This window comes from Lolium perenne, chromosome 1 (genome assembly GCF_019359855.2).
Source record: "Lolium perenne isolate Kyuss_39 chromosome 1, Kyuss_2.0, whole genome shotgun sequence".
NCBI classification, from domain to species: Eukaryota; Viridiplantae; Streptophyta; class Magnoliopsida; order Poales; family Poaceae; genus Lolium; species Lolium perenne.
In genome coordinates this window covers 264,793,413-264,809,942 of record NC_067244.2, presented here as the reverse complement: position 1 = coordinate 264,809,942, position 16,530 = coordinate 264,793,413, and the positions used below count along the sequence as shown (strand labels likewise).

Below are 16,530 nucleotides of genomic sequence, written 5' to 3'. Positions count from 1 at the left end.
CATTTATTATTAGAGTTGTGCTAACTTACTACACAAGTTATTATGATTGAAACAACAGGTGTAAGTTGTCTATGGTCAAGTCATACAGCTGCAAGTCGTCCATAACCGCGGACACGGCTTATTGATAAGATTGTAACCCTGCAGGGGTGCCCAAATGTGCCCACACGCACGATCAACCCACTTACGACAGGTGGATATCATGACACGCACTCTCCTTCACGACAACAATGTCCAGGAAGCCACCTAACTAAGTTAACCTATTTTGGAGCCCGATCGAAACTCTGACGCGGACCTAGCTGTTGCGAGAACGGCTAAGAGGATCAGAGCCCACTAGAGGATGACCTCTTAACAATACGTGCCGCACCTACGGACGTGCAAGAGACAACGGGGTTACAAGGCAACATGGCTTCCCCAAAAGTAATATCATATCATCTGACCACAAAGAAACATGCATGCACGCCCGGGAGAAACAAAACAAACATTCAAACTAGTTGTGGCCACTGGACAAAACTGTAGATTCCGGCAGTGGTCGAGGGGAGACCCGGTAAGCATACCCACGTGTGGTTAGAGCGCTCAGTCTCGGAACAGATAACAAGAACTCGGGGTCCTAAGATATTAAGGAAACACAAGTGAGCCGTCACAAAATGAGCAGCTGACCCACCGATGCCTCCACTAAAAAATTATCAACAACTAAAGTAACCATGATTCTTCCCTACATATAACCCGATAAGATAACAATAACGGTAACGAGATATAACAGCACTAGCATGCACTACGACTCGCAAGGCAGACTCGATAACCAAACAATAGCCGTGGGAGGTGATGGTGGCAATATGGGCTGCTTGAGGTAACAAGTGGAAGGGACACGTGACAAGAACGCAACTTAAGGATAGCATGAGGGAGAAGGCAAAATAAAATAGGTGAACGACTTCTGCAGGGGCAGGAGTATAGGGGAAATGCTTGCCTGTTAAAGCTTGCCGAGGGACATCCGGAGGACTTGTCGTATCTCACCACATCACTTCGCGATCCTATCCGGGAAGAAGCAAATGCTGGAACACCCAACGTATGCAAGTCTTACTACTACGGATAAAGAAGATCCAGCATGTTCATGATGATATGCATGACATGGCATAGATGGTGCAATGCAACTTATCCAAATTAAGCGGGATCGGAACCCCGAACAAACAAATTATGTTGGAGTTGCATTTTCTACCGGCAAAGTTAAGGGTTGAATAGCATGGCACAACATGGCAGGGGTGAGCTACATCAAATTTAAACGGAGCGGGGAAAACCCCAGTTGGAAATCCGAAATACTCCGCATATATGTGAGGTGAAATGCACAAACTATCATCGGACGACATGATGCGGGATGCAAACAGATGTATGGATGGCATATTCATGTTCAGCACATTTTTCTGATCAATTTTCATATAGAACACTTTTTATTTCGAATCACAGATTAAAAGTTATTAAGGAAATAGTTTTTCAGCATTTTAAAATATAGAAACAGATTTATTTAAATAGAAAAGGGCCTGGAAATAATTTCCAGAAAGGGGGGAAGGACCCCGGGTTAGTTAGCAGAAGATCCAGGGGGTTCACAAGGAAACCGACAGAGGCAGGGACTGCGGGTTGATGTTGTGAAAGATACAGGGGGCTAAGAGTAAAATGATTTAGATCTGGATCTGGGAGGTTTTCTCACCGAGAAGTTACCTAGCCCGGACGCTGACAGGTGGGGTCGGGGGGGTGACGTGGCGGCCACGCTGGAGAACCATCCAGGCACGCACCGAGGGTGCTCGACGCCGTGCACGTTCTGGACGCGGTGGTCACCGCGGCCAGCAAGGATGCGCGTGGGCGTTGCCGTGGACTCCTGGACGCGCGAGCGGGCGCCTCGGCTTCGGCTCGGTGGCGCGGACCTGACGGAGGCGGCGGCGAGCACAGGGGTCAATGGAGGCGCGCCGGCGACAAGGATCTGCGGCGAGCGGCGTCGGCAACGTGGTGAGGACACGGACCAGGAAGCAAGGAGAGATGAGAGAAGGTGCAGGGGTGCGTGAGCTCACCCCGCAGCTGTTGATGTGGTCGGTGACGTCGGAGGTGGACCACGGCGGCCGGAATCGAGTAGAATGTCCGCCGGGGCTGAGGAAGAAACGAGGTCGGTGACGTCGATTCACGCGCTCCCAGAGCGATTCCTTCCGTGGAGAGGCTCAGGGCGACGTTGCGGTCCTTCTTGTGCGCTCGGACGGCGAGGGGGGTGCCCGCAGCGGCGGCGCCATGGCGGGGAGGAGATGTACTGTGGGGGTTTCTCCTTCGGTTTATGGCTTGGAGAGGAAGAAGAAAAGGGGAGGAGAAGATAAGGAGGGCGATGGAGTGGTTGGCGTGGTCCAGATAAAGCAGAGGGGAAGGCTTCATATGGGGGAGGATAGTGCGGTGGTTGAGCTCGTGGTGGAGGACCACGACGTTGCTTTCGTGCTCTCTGAGCTGGAAAGGAAGACGACAGCAGGAGGGGTTGAAGGGGTACGGGCCAGGTGGAAACTGGGCTTGGGCCAGCAAGGAAGAAAGGGAGGAGAGAGGAAGAACATGGGCCACCGGGGGAAGGAGGAAAAGAGAGAGGGGGGAACGGGCCAGGGAGAGAGGGAGCCCACGGGAGGGGTTTGGGTTTTATTTCGAAAATCTTTTCTCTTTTCTTTTTCAAAACTGTTTTAGCCATTTGATTTGAACTTGCTCAAATAAAAAATTGAATTTGAATACAAGATGGATAGAGTGAGAGGAAATTGCCAAAATATTTTATACCCAGAAATATAATAGGTTTGTTGGTTAGGTTTTGTTAAAAGAAAGATAAGAGGAGGTTATTATATAAACCATATGGGAAGGAAAATAAGATAATTTCTATTTAAAATAATTTTTATTTTGTTAAAATCATGTGGATGATATGATGCATATGCCATGATGATGCACAAAAGAAAAACACAAACAAAATCTATAGGGGTACTACCCTGGGCCGTTACAGGGGAAGTGCCCCCGGAAGGCATCTTCATCGACACCACCGCCATCTCCATCAACGCTGCTGTCTCCCATGAGGAGGGAGTAGTTCTCCATCGAGGCTAAGGGCTGTACCGGTAGCTATGTGGTTCATCTCTCTCTCCATGTACTTCAATACAATGATCTCATGAGCTGCCTTACATGATTGAGATCCATATGATGAGCTTGTAATCTAGATGTCGTTATGCTATTCAAGTGGATTTTACTTATGTGATCTCCGGAGACTCCTTGTCCCACGTGTGTAAAGGTGACAGTGTGTGCACCGTGTGGGTCTCTTAGGCTATATTTCACAGAATACTTATTCACTAAGTTATGATTTGAGTTGGATGTCTCTATGAAATTGTGGTGTGTTAGTACCTCCTATGAATGCTCACAGTGAAAGCCTGGGGTGTTTATTAGTACTTGGGAATACATCTTAAAGTTTTCCTACATGATGAATTAGTGTTCGTTATCTTGCCAGAGAGTAATTCAGAATAGCATAGTGAAGTGCTTATTTATATTCCTTTATGATTGCAATGTGCTTTATATCACTATTAATATGTGCTACTCTAGTGATGTTATTAAAGTACTCTATTCCTCCTCCATGATGTAATGGTGACAGTGTGTGCATCATGTAGTACCTGGCGTAGTTTATGATTGTAATCTCTTGTAGATTATGGAGTTAACTATTACTATGATAGTATTGATGTGATCTATTCCCCCTTTCATAGCTTGATGGTGACAGTGTGCATGCTATGTTAGTACTCGGTATAATTGCGTTGGTCTATCATGCACTCTAAGGTTATTTAAATATGAACATCGAATGTTGTGGAGCTTGTTAACTCCGGCATTGAGGTGCTCTTGTAGCCCTACACAATTAATGGTGTTCATCATCCAACAAGAGAGTGTAGAGTGGTTTTATTATGTGATCAATGTTGAGAGTGTCCACTAGTGAAAGTGTGATCCCTAGGCCTTGTTTCCAAATACTGCAGTCATCGCTTATTTACTGTTTGACTGCATCTTTACTTCCTGCAATATTACTACTATCAACTGCACGCCAGCAAGCTATTTTCTGGCGCCGTTACTACTGCTCATATTCATTCATATCACTTGTATTTCACTATCTCTTCGCCGAACTAGTGCACCTATACATCTGACAAGTGTATTAGGTGTGTTGGGAACACAAGAGACTTCTTGTATCGTGATTGCAGGGTTGCTTGAGAGGGATATGTTTGACCTCTTCCTCCCTAAGTTCGATAAACCTTGGGTGATCCACTTAAGGGAAAACTTGCTGCTGTTCTACAAACCTCTGCTCTTGGAGGCCCAACACTGTCTACAGGAATAGAAGCGTGCGTAGACATCAGGTTTCAACGTTTGAGAGGCGGCACGAGAACGAAAGAAAAAGGCAAGTGACCAAATATGAGGTGCCAAAAAAACTCCAAGAAAAGAAAGTTGATTGCACGTACAGGATGACATGCGGGTCCCATTTAGCAGCAGCGGTATCACCGTTTGAGAGGTGGCACGGGACCGAAAGAAAAAGGCAAGTGACCAAATATGAGGTGCCAAAAAAAACTCCAAGAAAAGAAAGTTGATTGCACATAGAGGATGACATGCGGGTCCCATTTAGCAGCAGCGGTCTCAACGTTTCCAAGGCGGCACGGGACCGAAAGAAAAAGGAAGTAGCCAGAAATCAGGGGGTCAAAATAATCCAAGAATAGAAAGAATTTTAGTTCATACAGGAAGACCTGCGGGACCCATGATCCTGCATCGTAAACGGCTCGATCGGAGAGCGTTGAACGAGATGGCGCGATCGAGGAAAAAATCAATGCTAGAGAGGCTGCCATCTGGGCCCTACATCCCTGGGCGGTGCGGATTTGCGTTGACTCGGCCGGCGAACCCGAGAATTCGTGATGCACCACGTCCCGGGCCACCATACGAGACGTTTTGGACGTTTTCGTCGGGCTAGGCGGCCTCAAAAACGAGAAAAAAAAGTTTTGACATGCACCACGGAGAGACGCAAAATCGTCAGCCATGGTGCACCAGCAACCACGGCGCGACTTCAACTTCGTCGGCCATGGCAACTTTTCTTGTAGTGAGACAACGAGTTGCCAGTTCTTACATGGCGTGAGATGAAGGCCATTATGCAAGCCCGTTTCGTCCCCACTAATTATTTGCGAACAATATATGATAAGTTGACCCTCTTGAGACAAGGTGTGAAGACTGTTGATACTTATTTCATGGAGATGGAGATGCTTATGCAGCGTGGCCGTGTCCGTGAGTCACTTGAGATGACAATGCAGCGTTTTCTACATGGTTTGAAGCATGATATCAAAGGCATTGTTCGTCATCATAGTTACACCACTATGAATGAGTTGCTACATCATGCAAGAGAAGCTGAAGCACAATTGGCTGAAGAAGCGCAAATCAAAGGTCGTGCTACGGGAGCTGGGCGCTACACGCCTAGGGCGCCCCCATCTACGCGATCCGCACAGTTTCCTACTTCATCTAGCAAGCCGGTTTCCAATGTTTCCAACACAAAGAAGTCTGAACCTGCTGCAAGTACAAGTGGTTCTAGCATGTCTACTGCGCGCAACCGTGATATGGCTTGTCATACATGTGGTGGCAAGGGTCACTTCAAGAGAGATTGTCCTAATCGCAAGGTCATGTTTATCAATGAGGACAGTGAGTATGAGACTGGAGATGATGTTGATCCATATGGTCCAGAAGATGATGATTATGACAGTGATGGTGTAGATGCTTATCCGTCTGAAGCTCGCACTATTGTTGTGTCTCAGCGTGCTCTTAATGTGTTGCCAAGTGCATCTACTCAGCGCTGCAATTTGTTCCAAACAAAGGCTTTAGTTGGTCCTGACAAGGCTTGCAAGGTCATTATTGATGGCGGGATTTGCCGCAATTTAGCAAGCAAGGAGTTGTGTACCAAGCTGAAGTTGAAGTATCTGCCGCACCCACATCCATACAATATTCAGTGGTTGAGTGACAATGGTGAGATGAAGGTAAACCACATGGTGCGTGTTGAGTTTGATATTTGACCGTATAAGGATTCCATTGATTTTGATGTGGTTCCTATGATGGTGTGTCACCTATTATTGGGTCGGACATGGATCTATGTCACCACAGCAAATTGTCAATGAATCTCGTCAAAAAGTTGAAGTAAACTTGGAGGATGCACCTACAGATAGGCGAGAGAATTGTAATACCGTGAGTGATATAACGAAAAGTGAGAGAGTGAATTCCTTAGTCTTATTAGCCACCAAAGAGGACATGAGAGAATTTAGTGAGGATCCTACAGCCATGCCTCTTGTGCTCATGTACAAGGGTGAGGTTTTGGTTTCTAACGACATGACCCCTATTTCTCTTGGTGTTTCTAGTGTATTGCAGGAATCTCATGCTGGAGGTTTGATGGGTCACTTTGGGCGTGAGAAGACGCTACTCATGCTAGCTGACCACTTTTATTGGCCAAAGATGAGGCGGGATGTGGACATATATGTGAAGAGATGCATTACTTGCAACAAGTCCAAGTCTAAGATGAAGCCTCACGGTTTGTATACTCCTTTACCGGCACCTACTACACCATAGGAAGACATAATTATGGATTTTGTGTTGGGTTTGCCGCGTACTAAACGAGGCCATGATTCTATATTTGTGGTAGTGGATAGATTTTTCAGGGAGATTGTACTAAACGAGGCCATGATTCTATATTTGTGTTGGGTTTGCCGCGTACTAAACGAGGCCATGGGAAGACACACTTTATTGCCTGCCACAAGAGCGACGATGTGTCGCATATTGCTAACCTGTTTTTCAGGGAGATTGTACGTCTACATGGAGTTACGAAGACTATTGTTTCTGATCGTGACGTGAAGTTTATGATCTACTTCTGGAAGACGCTTTGGAGAAAGCTGGGGACAAAGCTACTTTTCAGTACTACTTTTCATCCCCAAACTGATGGTCAAACTGAAGTGGTGAATAGAACATTGTCACAACTGTTGAGATCCATGATCAAGAAAACCTGAAGGAGTGGGAAGATTGTTTGCCACATGTGGAGTTTGCTTACAACAGGGCGGTACACTCTACCACAGAGCTGTGTCCCTTTGAGGTGGTGTATTGTTTCAAACCCATTACTCCACTTGACTTGTTGCCTTTACCCATACATGAGAGAGTCAATATGGAGGCATCAAAGAGCACGGTTTTGTGCGAAAGATTCATGTGAAGACTAAAGAGTTGATAGAGAAGAAAGGCAAGAGCAATGCTGCAAGGGTGAACAAGAAGCGCAAGGAGATATTGTTCAAGCCTGGTGATATGGTCTGGGTACATTTTTGCAAGGATAGGTTCCCGAAGCTACGGAAGTCCAAGTTGCTTCCTCGTGGTGCTGGTCCTTACAAAGTGCTTGCCAAGATCAATGATAATGCATACTCTATAGATCTTCCAATAGATGAGTTTGGTGTCAGAAATTCTTTCAATGTGGCTAATTTGACACCATATGACGGAGAAGACTTTGCAGCGTCGAGGTCGACGCCTTTTGAAGGGGGGGAGATGATGAGAAATTCCCTACTACACTACTACCTCCGTCATTCCAAGATGAAGACGATGCTGTTGTGAAGCTCAAGTCCAATGAAGTCAGGATTGGACCAATGACACGAGCTCGTGCAAAGCTACTCAAACAACATGTGAACTTGTTCCTAAGTGATACTTTGATCGACGAGAACTTTATACTGCCTAAGTCCTTTTACTTATGTATGATCAGGTATGAAGAAGGAGCAAGCATCGCACGAGGAGGAGAAGAGCAATTGGACATGAAGTTGGACATGAAGCTGGACATGGAGCTAGCCATGAAGCTGGACATGAAGACATCCCATGGAAGTGCGAGGGAGGAGAGGGAGGCATGCAGGAGGGAAGAAGACGAAGTCCAGGACGGTGCTAAACCCGGTCTGACTGGCCGCCACGCCGGCGCGCCCGGTCCCAGGCCTGGTCCAACCGGGCGCCCGACCGGCCCAGCCCGGCGCCGACCGGATCCCCAGCTTGAAAAGTTCGATAGTCCTTCTGAAGATGACCCGACCGTCTCTTTCCCTTATTGTCGAGGTAGAAGTGCATCCGACATGGCCCGTTCAATAGATCTTCGGGTGACATGTTGTATGGTCTTTGGAACCTAGGCCGATTATTTTGCCTGCTGGAACTCGGCACATCTCTATGATTGTTCCGCTGGTAATCATCCCGATGATTTTCTCCACTATTTCCTCAGAAGCCAGCCGCCACTTGGCTGGGACCGTCATAATCTGTGAAGTGGCAAAAACCTCGCCTATTTTGATTGTTATTTTTGTTGCGATCTTCCTCGGGTGACCTCTGCCGTTTGTTATGAACAGCATCTTCTCCCCATCAGCCCAGCGATTCGCTATCTCCATGAGGTCAGTTATTTTTCTTCGGTTGGACCTTCCTAATTCCTCGATTAGAACTCTTCTTCGGATTCCTGCAACAAACGCGTTGATTTCCCTTTCATCTGACACGTTCTCAGCAAAAAAAAATTATGATGCTCCACCTCTAGATGTACATCCTCATTGATTCGTCCAACTTCTGCCTGCAAGTCCTTCACTGCTCTTTTGATGCAGGTTTCTTTCACGTGGAACGTAAATTCCTTACGAACAAGTCCTCAAAGGTTTCCCAGCTGTCAATGGATCCTTTCGGTACCTTCTTCATCCAAGATCTTGCGGCTCCGCTAAGGTGGACCTGAATGCTCTGCATGGCCATTGCCCTGGTTCCACCCATCAGCTTCACTGTCTCTAAGTAATCAACTAGGCAATCCTCAGGATCTTGCAATCCGTCGAATTTTTTGTAGCTGTCAGGTAACTTGAAGCTAGAAGGTACTTTAGTTTTACGAACTCGTCGGGTGAAGCAAGGGAGTCCGCATAAATCCTCCTCACTAACTTCCGGTGAGTGTCGACGTTCTCATGTTCTGTTTTCACGGTTCCTCTCGTCCTGTGCTCTGTCGACTCGGGCTTTGGTCACTGTGTTCCTCGCGTCACCTTCTCGTGGAGGATCTCACGCTGCCACCGTAATGGGTCGGGGACTATTTTGCCTTGGACTATTTCTTCGTGGAGCACTTTCGAGCTGTGGTGCACTTGAACCTGCTATCGGTGCCCCCATAACGCTGACTCCTGCCATAGCCATCTGGTACAATGCTTCCCTGGGATCTCCCTGAGGTAGTTTAGATGCCATTATGAAGGCATGTGTCGCCATATATCCTGCTTCCGGAGTTTTTGGGATGATGTTCCCTCTCGTGTCTATCGACATAAAGGACATGTTGAGGTTTTGGATCAGGTTTTCCCGTTCATGATCGGGCACATTTGCCAATCGAGATCTTGCTCTTGCACGGGCGTCTCTGTGACTGTCTCCCGAAGTTCCTGATTGTCGACTCAGGTTGGCCCTGCGCGCACTTGACGCAGAAGCGGCAACTCTTCTTTCGTCGAGTGACTTTCTTTGCTTTTCTAACTCTCGTCCAGCACGAGCGAGTTTATATTGATATTCTTGCAGCACCTTCGGTGTAGCCGTGGTGGTCATCGGCTCTGTACCATCCATGGCTCTCTGAGCTCTATCCCAAGCTGCTTGCGGCAACCGTATTTTTTCTCACGGCGTAGCCCCGATGTATTTGTTTCATGTTCCACGCGTGAGATCTGCGGGATCGATGTATGGATTGCCCAAATCACCGAAAGCCTCCGATGCTTTGTCCTCTTGGCGTCTTTAGGATATTAGGATATCCTGCTAGTTATGCATAAACACCACAGCTTTTATTTCACAATTAAATTATGTATCCCATCATTACGGTTTGGTGCTCAATATTGGTGATGATACATAGAGCCATAATAAAATCCTTAAATATCGGCACTGCCTTTATACATGTAAATCTCCCAATTAATATGAGCATATCTTCTACATAAGCACCATACACTAGTAGAAAACAAGGCTTTCGTGCAAAGCCCCTGGGAGCTTTAGTCCCTGTTTTAAAACAAACCGGGACCAGTGGGGGCATTGGTCCCGGTTCGACCGGCGCAGGTCGACAACACTCTCTAGTCCCGGTTCGTTTGGGGCCTTTGGTCCTGGTTTGTATTACAAAACGGGACCAAATGCCTATCTCTCTCTCTATATATATACCCCTGCCCTGCCCAAGTATGGGCCACAGTCATCTTTTTTCACTTCTTAGCACAGGAGGTGTATGTTTCTTTGCTCTCTCTTCTTATGCACAAGAGGTGTTCGATGAAATTCCTAAGATCTTTTGCTTTCTCCTGTCGTTTTTCCTTCTCGATCGAGGTTAACAACTTTATCCTTTCATCCTTCATTGATAAAATGCATGCATATATATATACATCACTTCACTAATCATGATGTTCTGTATTGGTTTTTGATAAGCTTAATTATATCATGTAGATGAATCGGCAACGGATGTACATTGACCGACGCCTTCACGAGTTCTCTTGAGGCCTGATTTATTTTATCAATGTGGCTGAGAAAAACAAGCGGGGTGGTTTTATATATTGTCCATGTGTTAACTATCAGAATAACATAAATTACTCTTCCTCGAGTACCATTCACACCCACCTGCTGCGGTCCGGTTTCATGCCCCACTACAATTGTTGGACCAAGTACGGAGAAAGAGGGGTTATGTATGGACTGTGGAGATGGATGTTAACACTCTTTTTCCAGCTGAATGTTGTGTCTCGGGACAGAGCATTTGGACTGAAATATAGAGACTAACCCCCATTGTTAATAAATTGTGGCATAAAGTGAAGTAAAGAAAAATTCCGGTGAACAAAAACATTGTAAGCACCAATTTCAGTTTACTAACTTCCGACTTGAAGGATGCTAGCTCACTTTTGGATTTTATGTGAAAACCTGATTTTCGGAACTTGTTGTTTCACACTTAAGTCCTCTATCAGGATCCTATGTATCCATTTGGCTACCCCAGAAGAGCTAGTCTGAATAGTATTCATGTCTTGAACCTTATGCTTAAATGCTAAATCAATCTTCTTTATGTAACCTTTGAATCATGATCCCCTCTTGCATAGAATTACTTGCTTTACTTGAGGACAAGCAAAGATTTGAGTGTGGGGGATTTGATCACTCCTATTCTTTTCATACCTTTTGAATACATTTCATTCAAATTGTGAGCACATTTGGGAATATTACACTTCCATACATATATATTGTATCACCAAAATTAGTTTTACTCCATTTCAAGTCTTTATTGCAGGATGGATGTGTCAAGGCATCAAAAACCTTCTTCTATTCATCATTTGCAATCAGAGTCCACTAGAGCACGACACATCGCAGAGTCAAATTCAAATACTTGTCTAGGGAAAGAGAAATGTATTGGAGGGGGGGCTTGTGCAAAAGGGTACCAACCACTCAAGCTATGGGATCACGTTTCTTAGATGCTATAAGAGGAGAGAAGAGGGTGGCAAAAAGTGACACGCATGGAGGGACGCCACTACAATCACCTACTTTTGAGCGGGAAAGGGAGCAGGAGTCCAGATCGGATCGAGATCTGGAGCGGTGAAGTTCATCGCCATCAACATACATCAACAACTCTTCCTCCCGATCCTTGCTTCGCCGCGTTTACATCAACAACTGAAGTTGATCGTCGCGAGTTTGCACTCTTCCCTCTGATCCTTGTTGTTGAACCATGTGATACTCATGTAAAGCAGAAGTTGAAACTTGAACTCAATTCTCCTCATCCTTTTGCTAGTGTATGTTGATTCGTTGTGGACCACAAAATTCTCCTCATCCTTTTGCTAGTGTCTGTTGATTCATTGTGGACCATGAACCTGAGTTCCAAGTAATTGAGTTGTTCGATTTTCTCTCTCTTATTCTCCTTGCTCGTGTTATCGCCGTATGATGAGTGATCCATGTGTGTTATTATTTAGGGTGTGTTTGGTAATGGAGTGAAGTGGAATGGAATGGAACCGTTCCATTCCAGTAGAATGGAACGGTTCCATGCTCGTGTTTGGTTTGGACAAAAATGTGTGATGGAACGAGCAATATTTAGAGTTCATTACAATCCACTGAATCACGGCAAGTTCACATAACATGCTAGGAATAGTAGTCTTACAACAACACATAACTAAACATGATACCATCATTTCAAATTATATAACACCTGAAGATCTTCTCCACATACCTAGTCACCCAAACCAACTTGTTGTCAAGGCTCAGCGTCATGAATGCATTCGCGATTTTAGGACTGTCAACAAGATGAGCATAGTAGTGAGCTATATGTGAATCATCAAATCCCTTGATTGCTGCTAAAGCATCCCACAAGCCATCAGGTATAGCATCATTGTCTCCACCAGACTTCATAAGAGCACCAGCCATCATTTTGAACCCATCTTTGAGAGTGCTGACTAATGGATCATCTTCAATGTGTACAACCTTAGCCTTCTATTTTGGTGGTGCTTTGGCAGAAGACTCACCTACATTTGGTGACGTTTGCAGCTCACTTTCTTGATCAAGATCAATAGAGAATGTATCATTGCTGGACTTGGCATATTTCCCAGTAGCCGTGGCTGACCCAAAAATTGTTTCCATTGCACGATAGTGTTCAATTGGGGTATTCAACAACGGGTATCAGATTTGTTGTTCTACAAAAAATGCAAAAGTGAGTAACATACTATAGAAAAAAAAGAGGGCAACTGACTAACAAACTGAGTAACATACTATAGATAAAAACTTACCATGCAATTGTGTTCATCGCTAAGCCTAATAGTGCAAGTATCCTCATCCCATAGAGCTCCACTCAGATTTTTTCAATTGAACTAGCCTGCCCCAAATCTTCCTCCACTTTTTAAGATGGTTACTAATCTCATCTCCGGTTAAAGAAAGCTTCAAATTGTCATTCAAAACCTTAGCACATTGGTTGTGATGGCAAGTCTTGAATCCACTTGATGTTCTAGCACCACTAGCCACAAGGTCGGCTAAGAATACTAGCATCATGGTAGACATGGGATTGGTCCAGTGAACCACCCCACTCTTGGCAGTGCTCCCGCTTGCCCCGGTGACACTGGCCCCGGTGTCCATTCCTGTCTAGCCATATAAAGGTTGCCAAAAAAAGATATTGAGCATCACAAACACATGGTTTCATTCAAATAAAGGGTACATAGTTTCATTACAATGAACGGTTCCAAATGTAACACCACAAACAGATGGTTTGATTACAATAAAATGGTACATAGATAGCACTACAAATACATGGAGAATTCCACACTCAATGACCATTCAAGGCTTGCCTATCCGCCCACATTTGGTTAGCCATTTGTTTCCTACCATCTATTGTGTCCCTATGGTCTCTTGCTTGTTGGCTTTGTGTCCGGATTGGTTGAGTGGTCCAAGTCACCTCCGGTATAATGAATTCATCAATTCCTTGAGATAGTGCATAATTATGAAGAACACAACAAGCTACAACAATGTCAACTTGTACCGGTAAAGTAAAGAAAGGTGTGGCATCACTTAAAATTTTAAACCTCCTCTTGAGTGATGCAAAAGCTCGCTCAACCGTTACCCATAGAGACGAGTGCCAAAGGTTGAATAGCTCCTGTGCATTTTGGACGGGATTGCTGCCCCACTCATTCAAATGGTACCTCACATTACGAAAAGGTGGCAAGAATCCAGGCTTCACTCCGTAATATCCAGCATCAACTAGGTAGTATTTGCCTAAAAATAAAACAAAGATTGGTGACAACGGTTTGAACAATATATGGACAACTATATCTAAGGCAATTTGTTACCTTCTGGTACCTGTAGGCCTCTCTCACGTGCTAATGCATCAGCTAAAACTAATGCATCATGTGATGTCCCCTCCCAACCAGCCAACACATATGTGAACCGGAGGTCAAAATCTACCGCCGCCATCACATTTTGAGTAGCAAATGCCTTCCTACCACGAAAGAAATGTTCCACATCTTTGGTAATAGATGCTCTCACATGTGTACCATCTATAGCTCCAATACAGTCCTACATAGTGAAAGTATTAATAAATTATATGAAGGTTTCTCCTAAATAGCTAAGGAATAGTTTGAACAAATACCTTAAAATATGGGTCAAACCGAGGGTTTCCTGCAATTTTTTCTGGAGTGTCCGGTGAAGGTGGCATGATATATTCATTACGCAGCTCACCAATGGCATGAAGGACACGCCTAAAGTACACGCTGATTGTCCAAAATGATCTACCAAAATTGGTTGCAACAACCCTATTCCGAACGTTATGTCCAATGGTGTGAAAAAACATCGCCAATTGTTGCTCTACACTTACATGAACACTATCTTCTAGCAACTTGCGATCCCTCAATATGTTGCACGACCGAAAGAAAGGAGCTCTTTCAAATCTCAACATATTTCTACAGGTGACATCGCATTGCCAAAATTTACTATTGAGATATTCAATATGTTGCCGATCCCTTTCATGCATTGGCCCATAGCTTATACGCGCTCTTCTCTTTTTTTTATAGCCCGAACTGCTACAACAATTGCAGCAAAAACAACAAAAACAGCAGCTCCCCTAATCATTTTTTCCTTCTATCCATCATCTTGGCCATCTACAATGCATTTATCTTGACATAAATCACCACAATACACAGTCAAGTTGCTAAACAAAAATTAGACAGCAACATATACCACATAGATTGCTAAAAAAATGACATGGATTTGAGCCTAACACATGTTTTCAGCTCAATTTTGAAGAGGACAGGGCGCGTAAAAAGAAGAAGAGCATAGGGCCTATACCGCTGCTACCAGCCTGCCGCCGCCGATGCCTGCCGCTGCTGCCCTGCTCGCGCCGGCGGTGCTGCCGGCTGCTCGCTTTGCTCGCGTCCGGTGGCCGCCGGTGCACATTGCCCGGTCTGCTCCCTTTCCGCCGGTCAGAGGAGGAGCGCGAGATGGGGAGAAGCGGGAGGCATGGCGACGCACGGTGGAGAGAGGCCTGGCGGCACGCGATGGAGGCGTGGAGGCACGGGGTGGAGAGAGGCGTGGCTGCGTGCGGTGGAGGCGTGGCGGCAGGAGATAGACGAGAGGAGAGGCACGGGGGTGGACAAGAGGAGAGATGAGTGGGGTGGGGCTCGCTCGGTGAGGGTAAGGAGTTTTCTTTTTTTTTTCTTGCTCGACGCGGTGTTTATTAGCAGCCCGTTCCACCAAATTCCACCGATTTGGTGGAACGGGTGTATTCCGAATCTAAGGGGTATATTCCCTTTTGAGGAACCACTTGCTTCCATTCCTCATGTCCAACCAAACATAAGAATAGCCTCTAGGAATGGAACGGTTCCATTACATTCCACCTCATTCCATTACCAAACACACCCTTAGAGAATTTCCCCTTTTAAACAAACCCTAAAACTTTGCTAACTAGGATGTTTTAATGGTAGCTTAATCCCTGAGGAGAACCACGACAATACCTAAACCCTACTAAACTACTGCGATCAGTGCTTACCTTACGCCCTCCTCCATTGCTGCTGAGCTTAGATTGTGTGGATCTCCCTCCCTATCCAAGAACTTTGCGATTCCTCTGGGGATCTACCATCCTACCAAAGGATCGATTTTTGGTTTGGAGTTGATTCCTGCTAGGAACTTATTGACCTAGGTCTCCTTTGTGGGGATCCTTGTAGGGTGTCTCCTGTTGTGGGGATTCCTCTTGTTTGGGACACCTGGTGGCTAGGTTAGCTATCTAGCACCATGGTGTAGTTGGGATCCTTCTTGTTGTGGAGTTTGCCTCAACCTTATCTAAAAGCTGTGCTACCTTGACATCACCTTGAGTGGACAAGTGGAGGATGCTTTTGTGGTGCTCTTCATTGGATAATAGGTTGAAGCCTTTGGGCCGGCCTTTGTGGCTTCAACAACCTTTGTGGCAGTGCACCTCTCCAAACATAGACGTACTTCCCTTGTGAAGGAACCGTGGGAAACAAATCCTGCATCCTCATCTTGTCTCTTCACTCGCGGTGACTTTGCTCCTTTACTCAACCCGTACTTTGGTTACTTGTTTCATGCACTTGTTGTTTACTCCTTGTATCCGATGTGCATCTAGGCTCACCTTTGCATATAAGAATCACCTTTTATATGTGCCGAGCCATAAAACTTAAAAAGACTAAAAATTGAGTAGTACCTATTCACCCCCCCCCCTCTAGGTACATATATCCCTGGGCACTTTCAACTGGTGATTATACACAAAACCAAAATAAAAAATTAGATATCAGCACTGCTTTTATATGTGTATATCTCCCAACTAATATTAGCATATCTTGCTAGTTTTACACAAACACAATAGCATCTATTTTGCAAAAAAAAATTGTATTCCATCATTATGGCATGGTGTTTAATATTCATTCTGGGTAGAGCTACATCAAAATCTTGTAGATATCGGCACTACATTTATATCTCTATCATAAATTAATGCTCACATATTTTTTTGGATATTGCCATCTTTTTTTAATGGGCTGTTTTGATGGATACTCGACGGTACTCCACAGA

At 45.3% G+C, this 16,530-nt stretch overlaps 1 protein-coding gene across 1 annotated transcript; it reads right to left on the bottom strand.

Annotated features, from left to right (window-relative positions):
• Positions 1-13,282: 13,282 nt before the first annotated feature.
• On the bottom strand, positions 13,283-15,513 carry LOC127340358 (protein ALP1-like). Its single transcript, XM_071824934.1, has 4 exons — positions 15,497-15,513; positions 14,102-14,528; positions 13,803-14,028; positions 13,283-13,728 (listed from the first exon to the last, which is right to left on the bottom strand). The coding sequence occupies exons 1-4, from the start codon at positions 15,511-15,513 to the stop codon at positions 13,283-13,285; spliced, it is 1,116 nt and encodes a 371-aa protein (XP_071681035.1).
• Positions 15,514-16,530: the final 1,017 nt, after the last annotated feature.